At 37.8% G+C, this 12,280-nt stretch overlaps 1 protein-coding gene across 6 annotated transcripts in view; it reads right to left on the bottom strand.

Annotated features, from left to right (window-relative positions):
- SLC38A1 (solute carrier family 38 member 1) overlaps nucleotides 1-12,280 on the bottom strand; it is a 61,342-nt gene that overhangs the window by 24,828 nt on the left and 24,234 nt on the right. For all 6 annotated transcript variants that reach the window (XM_054591195.1, XM_054591197.1, XM_054591194.1 and 3 more), the window contains 2 exons: nucleotides 10,923-10,998; nucleotides 10,521-10,636 (listed from right to left, as the gene is read on the bottom strand). In XM_054591195.1, coding sequence (XP_054447170.1) covers nucleotides 10,521-10,636; nucleotides 10,923-10,998 — 192 coding nt within the window. The remainder of the gene's footprint in view (nucleotides 1-10,520; nucleotides 10,637-10,922; nucleotides 10,999-12,280) is intronic.

The raw sequence follows: 12,280 nt of genomic DNA, 5'->3' as shown, positions 1-12,280 counted from the left end.
AAGAGTTCACAAAACACTTATGAAAAGGAACAGAAACATACAGTCACTCAGTCCCAAAGTGAACTTCTTAGTCACTAAATCCTGATTAAATTTTGACATTCTGAGAGTCAGAGGACCAGCACACTAGGATCTGATTCTGAGAGCATGTGATTGTGTGTAATATTTACAGACTGAACTAGGGAACAAAAGAGATGGTTTCAAAAGGTTGGACAGGGAACAGGTGGTAGTCAATTATCTGTACAGTTCCCTCTATGTTTTTCCTTGTAGGTAAATCCAAATTCTTTAGTGCAGAGCTGCTCTTAAAATAGCCTCACTGTTGGTTAAGTATTTTGTTTTGTCTAGAGAAAGAAATATGCATTGCTGATCACCAAATCAAACAGTATCTAACAAAATCCTAAAAAGAAAGAAGTATTTAAAGAGGTATGCAAATAGAAATAGAATTTGTCAGTTTAGCTGATACTTTGTGAGGCTGAACGAATTAGGAGGAGGTCTGAGTCCAAATGCGGGTGTTACACCAGTAAGAAAAAAAGTCACACGCCACCACCACTTCCTGTTTTTGCCTATAGTCGTTGGTAGAGGGCTGTGGGTTTTGTGGGTGCTCCATTTATAACTCTTAACATTCCCTCCCTCCTCTCCTTCCATTCCACAAGGATTAACTGGTTTCCCTTCTCTTCAAACCTAGAATCCTACCGTTCGAAATGATGCCCCCTTTATCATAATGTAAACACGTTACTCCTCAGTGACAGAGAAATCCCATATAACCACGAAATAAAGGAAATGGGCTGTACTTGGTGAATGTTTTGGACTCCCATTCCATTAGGAATGACGCATTTGGGGCTTCATCCACACTCTCCTACTGTTTCTGTGGTAGGCGCACATTTAACGAGAGATGGAAGATGGAAGCCCACTCCATGGGCTTGTTCTCCACCCTTCCCCCTCCCACTGCCAGCCAGTGTCCTCCGGGGCAAATTACTTAGCCTCTGTGAATCTTTCTTTATGCTTAAAAGGAGGATGATAAATACAGCTGTTATAAAGATCCCATGATACAATGTATACTTCATAACTATCTTCTTTCTTTTAATCTTTAAAAAACTAAAAGCCATTCTGAGCTAGCAAGCCATACAAAGGGAGGCTGCCAGGGGCTTTGATCTGTAGGCTGTAGTTTGCTGATACAGATGTAGATCCGTGATAACCATGTAAGGCGAAGCCTGTGGCTGCAAAACAAAGCAAAACTAACTGGCCCACAAAGGGGCAGTTTTTCCAGTCTACTAAACCAACTACCATTCCATGAGTAATAAAAGTTCAAGTCAACCTTGAAAATCCAAACTCTGAACTCTACTGACCTACTGTGCTGATACACACGTGGCCTACTATAACCCAGAACAGTGAACGGAAAAGGCACTTTTCGTGCACCAAGGAGGCAAATAGTACTATGAAAACCTTGGTATAGTTAAGTTGCTTCTTGCAACCTAAGAAATGCTCCAAAGTGGACTGGATGCAACTCAGCATCGACAGGACTGAGCTCCGAGTACCTCTCTCACACACGCACAGACACACGCCCCTCTGGGGCGGCAAGAATTGACTTCTTGGAAACCCTTATCAGACAAATCTTCGATGACTCACCAACTAAACATAACTGCTCAATTTTTAAAAACCATTACTGGGACTCATCTGCTACAATTGCCAACTCTTTCTGTTTACAAAACATGCACTCATTTTTGGCACACCACTCACCACTTTCCTATTTCCCTATTTTGAAGAGCTTCTTAACCAATGCATTTCAATAGAGGTCAGTGGCACCGCACTGTCCTTTTTTTCCTGTATTTCAAATGTTGGCAAGCCCGAATGTGCCATTTCTCCCCTTCCAGTATTATTATTCTCAAACAAGAGACTCTGATGCCCATGATTTTTGCTGCCAGCTGAAGGACAATTTTCTCTTCAGATCATTTCTAAGGAGCAATGACTATAACTCAAAGAATTTTAAAAACAAGTAACTGACTGACAAGATGGAAGACGAATATAACTATACCCATGGACCTCCTAGGATCATCCGGAAGAGCAGGGTTTCCTTACTGACTTCCTGTTTTGCCCCATTTTTATATCACAAGATCCAATTTGGTTTTTCCTTGGGAGACAAAGAACTTCTGGCTTAGGGGTGTACAGAAAAGGCAATGTAACATTTACAAGGAATAACTTGAGAAAGATCACACAAACCATCTTTGTCACCACTGAGAGCAACACTGTCATCTTGGTGGGTGTGATCTAACTTTTTGTAATATATATAACGTAATAAAGCAACAAGAGCTCAGGAAAATGTATTTACAACGGTACACTGCAATTTTGCTCCAATTTAGTAGAATTTGCTGGAAAAGATGTAGAGACTTCAGAGAGCTATGTTGATGTAGTTATTTAAGAACATAAACCTGACAATGAGAAATTTATTTCTGCAGCACAACAGTGATGATCAAATACCTATAATATATGACCAGGACTTAGGGCAACATGTTTATGAGTCTATGTTCCAATTGCATTCCTACCTATCCCTTATGCAGGCTCAACTGTAAAGCACTGAATTTAAAATGAGAAGGCACCTGATTGTCCGATCGTAGTTTACAGAGATCCTTATTTTTTAGATATACCCTAACTAGCATGGCTATTTACTGGTTTGTTTTATAAACACTATACTTATAGACAACACAATCTTGGTAGAAAGATAATGAAAAATGTAAATATTGAGAGAGAGAAAGAGAGAGGGGATTCACCTACAGTTGAAGCAAACAATTGACAAAGTGAAGGTAATTGCTGTAAACCAACAATGAAAACTATTATCCTTTGTGTAAATATCAATTTAACAACAAATGCCCTTGTAGCAATACAATACTAACGTCAAATAGTATTTCTTAACAGCCTCTGAACTATTTTGAATTTTCAAACAAAGGAGGCATTCCCAGGAAAGTAACTGTGGTAACCTTGTGATTATTTATCATTATATCGCCATAGCCTACTTAAAATTTGAGGGTGAATTAAACTTTTCAGTTAATTTTATCTTCCTCTAATAAGTTTGCAGCTATTATGAGAGCCACTGTTTTGTCTCAAAGCCTTGTTTTTGGTCTTGCAAAATCTAATTCTTACTTATTCATTGGTTCGTTCGTTCGTTCGTTCATTCATTCATTCATTCATTCATTCATTTCAGTGAAACAATCTTGAGACTCAACCACAGGCAGGCATTGCTTTAGATCTTGCTGGGGGAGAGGCATGAATTGAACAAGAAAGAATGAGATGTTAATTCTGCCTTTATAGGGCTCAGAGTTTGACAGGGAAGATAAAATATATGCCTAAACAATGTCTTCCATCTGGAAGAATCAGAGAAACATTTTGAGAAACAGCTTCTGACCTGAGCCTCACAGGACCATCAGGCTATACCAGGGGGATGCGTATCCATCCCCAAAGCAGGGGAGGGGTGGGGAAAGGCTGAGGGGAGAAGCACAGCGCAGGCGGCCTCTGCAGAAAAGAGGGAGGTCAAGTGTGGCTGATGCAGAGGCAATCTGCGGGTAGACATGGTTGAAAATATAGTTTGGAACAGGTGGCACAGCACCAATTTCTCATTCTAGCTCTCATGGTCTATATATCTACACTGAAACTATTTTTTCCCTCAAGTGTTCTGTAGGTAAGAGGAAAAGGAAAAAGTCTCATTGCACTGGTTTTAAGTTCTCGAAAAAACAGTTTACAGTAGCTTCTTTCCGTAAAAGCACATGGTTAAAAAAGGTAATTTAAAGACTATAAACTTTCCACTCCCACTCCATCCCCAGACCCTGAGTCACTCTCCAGAAGTAACCGCCATCAACAGTTCCCTCGTGGACCCTCCTCCCCAAACAGTCTGTGCAACACACACGCACGATCTCACTCCATGCTCACCACACCCGGTATTCAGTTTGTTTTTGCATAATAATAGTCCTGGGAAATCTTTCCGTACCAGTACAGATCAGTCTATTTTACTGTTTTAAATATTCTAGTTTATGAAACTACTATGGTTATTGAACCAGTTCCTAATAATGGACTCAGCATTATTTGACTTTGGTCAAATATTACTTGGTTTAGAACCCAGTACTACTAGGTTTTTAATTCTTCAATACAAAAACTACAGTTAAATCCTTAGAAGAAATTAAATCCAAGAGCTACTGAAGGCAGTGGGAAAGCTTAAATAGCACATGAGACAATGTCAGGCACAGCTACGACAAATATGAAGCAGTTCAGAAGGTTTACTGGTTTTGCAATATACTTTAGGCATGTATGTCACTTGCCATGACTGGGAACGCCCACCCCCATCTATGGTTTGGTACTTGATGTTGCAAAACTTCTTTCAGTACAACAAAGGCGAGGGTTTTTGGTGAAACAGTGGTAAAATATAATTCAGGGATACTGACTGGTTTTACAAGGTGATTTAAAAGCTAAAGTATCAACTTGGAAGTTTCCACTGAAAAGAATATTTCTCTCGTGATATACATTAGTAACACAAGTTTGGTTTCTGCAGAAGCCACCACTAAAAGGAAGCGGTGTTTCTGATCACACAGGTTCCAGGGTCAAGAAAGCCTGGGCGGAACCCGGACTCCCCTACTCTCTCAGTCATTGTCAAGCCGCAGTTACTTCATCTGTAAAATGGCGCCGACGTTCACAGCGCTGTTGGTCGGGATAAAATGAGGTAACACGGCGTACACAGGGTGGGGCAAAAGTAGGTTTACAGCTGTTCATATGGAAAATAATACAGTAACAAATAATAACACAAGAATACAGTTTCATGTAATCACAACTGTAAACCTACTTTTGCCCCACCCTGTATAGTTACCATTCTATAAATTTTAACCATTATAGTGGCTACCTAATTAATACTTTAACAAGTATTTACTATGTAGTGTTACTGTATACCAGGCACTACTAGTGCGTGCGCATTCTCTATCTCTCTCACACACACACACACACACACACACACACACACACACACACACACGTGCGCGCTACTCATTAACATATATGGCAGCCCTATGAGGTTAATATTAATTAAATAAATGTTTTCTTACATACCACTTTTCAAAATGTGCTTATAGATATATTATCTCTTTTATTCTTACAAACACTACCCAAGTGAGATAGAAAATGGAAAACAAGACCCACAAAAATCTGGGATTACAATCAACCAAAATAAAATTTAAACCACAGTTTTATACAGATGTTGTTCTACAATTATCATTTCAAACAGACTGTTCACAAACTCGGTGTTTACAATAAACTATGATACCATTTTGAGCTCTCCAAAGTGTAATGAATTACATTCTGCTCTTTCATAGTTTTAAATTTAAGAGCTACATTATTAAAACAATAATAAATAATAATACATGCTAAAGAGTTATGGAAAACTATAAAGCATTTGTTGCTTTATCAGATTCTGTATGATGCAATAAATCTCTCATTTACCTAAAACTGTGAGGAGATAATATGTTCTAAAGAGATTCATTTTCTATAAAATGTATGCCTGTTGTAGAAATCTTTATAAAATATAACTTTTCTGTTTTGGGGTGCGGGGAGGGACATAGTAATGTACACAGAACAAAGCCAAGCCCACCATTCTTCCATGCCAGTATTTACGTTCATGCCAATCCCTACTTTTGCTTTGATGGAATTATGGGAAAGCTGTGCAAAAAGATTAACTATAGAAGAGGGAGTTACAGTGGAAGGAGATTTCTTCAGAACCCATTGCCTTTTCCTTGGATCCCACTCAGGAAAACTCAGTTCAACGGGAGCATTTCACCCTGGGGAACTTATGCCTCAGCACACTTGTGAATTACTGCTTCAGGATATAGCCCCTTTTTGTTTCCAACAGAGAACATAGACCTTCAGAACAGTCGATCGTAAACTGACATTCCCCCTACCATACTTCCTCTCCCTCAGATAGAATTGTAAGGCCTCAGAATTCAGGGAAACACAAAACCTCACAGCATTCTTACAATAGGGCAGAACTCACTGAATCTACCCTAATTGAATCAGATGTGTGTTAAAGAGGGATGACAGCCATTATGGTTAGGTCAAAAAAAATGAGTCCCAAACTCATCCGAGAAAAGGAAATCACGCCAGCAAGTTTCCAGATGAGCCCAGGGAAGAGCCCGCACCCAGCCTCAGTGAGACACAGAGGAGCCTTCCCAGCTGCTTTTCTAAAGAAGCCTGGGCAGGCTTGGAGTCGTCTTCCGTGTTGGCCAATATGAGTCTGGAACAGGGCCCCGTACCAGATGAAATATCCTGATCCTGCCAACTGCTTCTTGGCTTGGAGCAGCTGTGGGAGCAGCTGGTTTTACAACACACAGAGCAAGTCCTTGTTCTGAGCGAGGAGACTTCGACATTTTACAAAAAACTTAAAAGTTTGGGTCTTTATATACAACTACCTTCATGAGCTTTAACCTGAAGATTTGGTGTGTTGTACTTGCTATTCATGCATCTTGCAAATAACCAAATGATCTATAATAGTTTTATCCATGGGAAATCATCCTGCAACTATAAATGTCCAGTTTATACAATTCTTTGCTTTCAGTCAGAAACTGAAGTGTCACGAGATAAGAAATCAATTATCTCTGAACCAGTAAAATTAAAAATCAACTGAATTCCAAGAATCATAGATTGAATATAAAAATTTACTCGTGCTCTCTCCTGATATCCCAGTAGAGGGATTTTTTTAAAGGTATAAAACCACTAGAATAGTAAGAACATGAGAGAAGACAACAATAACAAAATTTCAGAAGCTGGAAAGTAGCAGAGCTGAATCTTAAATTGGCAGTGCAGAAAGCCAAGACTAATCCAATTTATACCACAGAGTTCCCAAAAGGCCCTGATGGCATTACTGGAAGTAGGTGACAATGGAATGGCTAAAATAAAGAGGATCTGTTGAGCTTTTAAGAAACAGCAAGATTCCACAGGCACCTACTCTGTAAAGCTAAGTGACTGAGTGTCTCCCATCCTGGCAAAAGATACGCATCTCTAGATGCATTCTCTGGAAAGTATAAAAAGTCTCTGGGTGAGGGACTCAGCACAACTTGTAGGGGCAGGGGTACTATAATGAAAACTAGGGTTGGATGAACACACGCATGCTGAGATGGTCACCCTACCCTTTTCTTCCACTTGTTTCTCAGAAAGATGGCAGCAATGCCCAGACCTTCCAGGCAGGTGATTGGAAGATCCTTGGATGATCTGAGTAACCAAAGAGAAACTGACACTGGTGGTCCCCTAATTAAAGAGCAATTAACAGCACCTCAGGTGAAGCTATTGCCAACAAGCCCCACTCACGTGTGCCAGGCTCAAATTAACTTTGCCCCCGTCCCCATTCTTGAATAGAGCAAAGAAGGACCACCTGACATCTGAGGAAAGATTCAAAAATGAAAGAATCCAAAACAAACAAAAATATCAATATGCACCATTAGAATACAATCAGCAGGATTCAAATTGTTGAAAACTCTGTATGACAAATGGCCCAGTTTCTTCAACATATAAATTGCATGGGAAAAAAGTGGGGGAGAGAAATGGGGGGGAACCTATAGAGTAAAAGAGACTTAAAACACATATCAACCAATTGCACTATACGGACCTATTTGAGTATTGGTTTGAACAATCCAATTGTTTTTTTATTGTTTTTATCAGAGCGCTTTAAATATTGGTTGGATATTTGATGATATTAAGAAACTTGTTAATCTTTTAGGTATGACATCTGGTTGTTTTAACAGTCCTTTTATTTTAGAGAAATATACTGAAATATTTATGGAGGAGAGTATATAATAGCTGGGATTTGCTTCAAGACATTCTGGGTGAGGAGCCTGACTGAACAAGCATGGCCATGGGATAAAGGACACAAGGACAGTTTTTATAATATTATTTTTATATATAATATTATATATACTATAATATTATATTATTATTATAATATGTTTGAAATTTTCCATAACAAAGAAAACCATCATTAGAAGGCAATGAAATCATAAAACAGAAACAAAATAATGTTAAAAATTTAAAGAATTTTTAAAAGCTCATGTAAATAACAAAAATAAAACATTCAGTAAATAATTAAGGAAAAAGTTGAGGACATATCCCAGAAGATACAAGTGAAAAATGACAGAAATGAGAATAAAGAAAAGAATAAAAAATTAGAGGACTAGTCCAAAATCTCAGTAACAGTCCCAGAAAGAGTGAAAAGAGGAAGAAGAAGGAATTCATCAACCAATAATATAAGAAAATTTCCCAAAATTGAAGAACACAAATTTCTAAAAGAAAAGAATGCACCAGCAGCCTGACGTGATCCAACAAGCTCACATCAAGACACATTGTAGTGAAACTGCAGAACACCAGGAGCCAAGAGATTTGACAAGTTTCCAGAAAAATCAAAAAACAAAAACAAACCCCCGCAAAACAAAATACCCTAGCTATATTTGAAAGATCAGGAATCAGAGGTATACAGGACTTCACAACAGAAAAAAACTAGAAAGCAATGAAGTAATACCTTCAAAATTCTGAAGGAAAATTATTGCCAATCTAGAGTTTCTATGTCCAACCAAACCACCAATCAAAGGTGAAAGGTAGAATAAAAACATTTTTCAGGCATGAAGGTCTCAAAAATTTTATTTCTATTTGTTATTTATCAACAACAAAAGCAAGAAAGCAAATACAGAAAGAGGAAGGAATGGAATAGAGGGAACAAGGGGCCTGGCAGAGAAGAGAGGTGAAGTGAATTCCCAGAATAGTGACAAATAAAGATATCAAAATACAAGTTACTCTCTATGTCTCAGTTCTCTTACCTGTGAATCAGGGAACTAACAACAGTACCTATCTCATAGACTTGGAAGGATTCAGCATAAAACAGAGTAGTCAGTACCTGGCACAACGTAAGAGCTGCAAGAGCTGACTTTACCCTATGTTAACACGTAACTACTTGACATATTACAATAACTAAAAAAAGAGAAATCAATGTAAAACACATTTCTGAACTGAACATATTTCTAGCTTTGGAATGACTAAAAATAGTCAATAGAACCATAGGATTCTGGAGGTTGGCAGGGTTCTGAGGTTTTTCAGCGTAATTTCCTTGTTTTAAAGAACAGGACATTGAAGTTCAGAGTGGCTATGTAGCTTAAGGCTACATAGGCATTTAGAAGAGGAGTTGGGACTAGAAGTCAGGTATTTCATGCCAATGCACTGAAAAATCAGAAGTGCAGCTATTCTTTGAGGGTCAGAGTTTCACACATACAAAAAAATCACAGTAGAAATATTTTGTCCTACTCAGTGGTTTTTCCCTAACACCTGGCACTTGGCTTAATACACACATCAAAAGGAAGGCCAAATAGAAAGATCTGCTTTGCAAGAAAGAGAGAAAGCTACAGTTGGGTTTACTACAGAGTTAGGTTGACCATAAGGAAGAAAATGCATTGCATTCTCCACACAGAGGTATTTTAATCCTAGGAAGGACATCTCTAGTGGGTTTACACACAACAGTGACAATATTAATCCATAGTGCTCTAGACCAATAAGAGGCAGCATGGATGGGCATTTCTGATCCCTGAGTAATGGGAATGGGAAGCAATGCACTTCCATCAGTTTTCTAAGTCTTTCTAAAGGAATACATACCGTTTTTAGAATTATTGGCCTTTTTGGTCACTGCAACCAAGAAAATGATCTTCTATCAAAGTGATCTGACAATGAGGACTACTGAGTAGGGCCAATGGGGAGCATGAGTGTAGTCAGGGGAGAAAAGGCAACTCCTGGGAGAAGGGAATTTCTTATCAAGCAAAGCACCACTGATACTCCTTTGAGGTTTGAGAGGGTGAGAATCAGGTTGGGTGAGAATTTTCCTGGTAGAAATCCTATGATCTGTTTTCAGCTTGTGCCAGCTGAAAACAAGCCCTCTGTACATTGGCACCAAGTTCCACTCAACAGTTTGAGATGAACTTATTTTAAAAGAAAACTTCCCATTTTCTTTTCACTGAATCTCAGAGGAAAAGTACATGCTAATTTCTCATCTTTAAAATACTGGCAACTTCTATGCTTCTTGAATATTTATTACAAACAAATTTGTAATAACTTTTGGATATAGTACATGTCTCATAGCAATCCAAATACCACAGTGGCGACTGGCTGGATTAAATACCTCTTAATATTTTGACCACTTAGCTGAGGTTTAAAGGGACAGGTAAAGAGTTCAAAAATACCAGAGAATGCTATTTTAAAATCTTTTTAATCCTTTTCATAAATGCCAGTTCAGTGTTTTTGACTAAGATTTTCTCCTTTCAATTTCTTATAAACATTAGGTGCATCTTGGAAAATCACTCAAACAATCAATATAAAAGTATGTACTGGTGACTTAGCTAAGTTAGTAAAAACATAAAAAGAAATAAAAACTATTTAGAAATATTTCTAATTTCTTCTGTGTTTGGACAAAACTATACATACAGAAAATACAGTTTAAAATTGAAAAATATTGCAATGTCAACACTCACAGGAAAAGTAGGATGCCGGTGTTTGCCAGGGCAAAGGCGAGTCCCAAAATCCCACTGCCCATAATGGCGTTGCTTAAGTTGAAAACTGACATGCCTAAGGAGGTTGTTCCTGGAATCTGGATAGAGACAAACATTCACACTAAGCGAAACAGTCCCCAAATCCGTTCATCACACCAAAGCCTTTAGAGCACTATTAGGAACCAACACAAATTAAATTCAAGAAATCCTTCCATAGTGGTCTAGTTATTTTTTTAAAGGATTTTCAGAGACAATACATAGGATCTGAGGAATATCTTGGTGAATATAGATAGTTGCCTTTGGTACTATGCTGCATGAATTAAAAACAACTGTCACAATTTACGTGGTTAAAAATATAAGCATACTTATCATAATGACACTTACGTATTCATCACATTTCTTTTTTTCCAAATGGCTGTTTGTGAGACTTCTTCTACTTTCACGATCAGAAATAAATTTGCTGTAAAGACATGTATAATACATTTAGCTTCATGGTAATGATTTGAAGTTTAATATTACATCTAAGTGATTATTACTTACAAAAACATACACACATGAAAAGTTACCAATTTAACTTCAAAATATTTTAATACTAATAAATTAAAACACTATATGCAACGTATGTTAACTTTTATGTAGATTTTTCTCTAACTAAAAATTAGATGTCAAAAATACTATAAAGCTGTGATGTAAAAGAATACTAGAGGCAGGATTCCTTTTGAGCTCACCCTCCTAGAGTACACAGTCATTAATCAGGAATTCTATCTCCCCTGCAAAAAAGGAAACAACTCTTTTCCCATCAAATATTCCTTCAGCACCAGTTATATGCATGTCACTAGACAAAGTGATTAGGGAGGCATGAGGGTATGTAAGAGAAGATGTAGGCACTAAGCTACAGGAGTTCAGGAGAGGAAATTGTGGTGACGGAAGGCAGGGCATTAGTCCATGGGGCAGAGCTAGGGCTTTAAGAAAAGCATGGGATTTTGAACGTGAGTTCTAATCCTTACTAGCTATGAGGGCCAGGGTATGCCACCTCAGTTTCCTCTGTGAAATTAGAGTAACACTATTATATTATTTCATGGTGTTACTGGGAAAATTAAATGATCAGTACAGCTCCAGGCACAGAGTAAGAGCAACAGACGTTAATCACTCCTCCAGAGGAGTGGGACTTGAGACAGGCTAAGTGGAATAAACGATCTGCAAATACACAGAAGGAATTCAGAATGCTCTAGGGATCATATCCAGAATTAACATCAGAAAATTATGGCCTAAATTTCTAATTTTTAAAAAATCCACTATTAAAAAATAAGTCCACTCATTGACAAATTGTTGCATACACTAGTAAAACATGTTAGGTAAATAAGCTTCTTAGGTCTTCTTCTGGAAATTTAATTATCTGGTCTTAGTAAGAACTAATTGTGGTAGGTTTTTTACTAATAAATGTAAAGCCACTTGAACTGAACTATTTTAAAGAAGCATACATCTTTAAATTGTACATTATATTGTCATATGCTTTTTTGAACAATGCTATATCTCACAATAAACCATTTTTAATGAAAAACATACATCATTAATGTTGGCTTTATTCACCTATCTTTTTCACTTTTAATCCAAGGGGGTCTAGCTTCTCCCTGGCATTACTTCTCCAAGTTTGCATCATTTTGTCAAGATATATCAGACAGGCAATATACATACTACATACTTCCTCTGAGATCATCACCTGGAATAAGCAGCACAATCTG

Source organism: Pteronotus mesoamericanus, unplaced genomic scaffold (genome assembly GCF_021234165.1).
Source record: "Pteronotus mesoamericanus isolate MK-2021 breed Mesoamerican mustached bat unplaced genomic scaffold, CSHL_Meso_final scaffold_21, whole genome shotgun sequence".
NCBI classification, from domain to species: Eukaryota; Metazoa; Chordata; class Mammalia; order Chiroptera; family Mormoopidae; genus Pteronotus; species Pteronotus mesoamericanus.
This window is presented reverse-complemented; position numbering and strand designations above follow the sequence as displayed.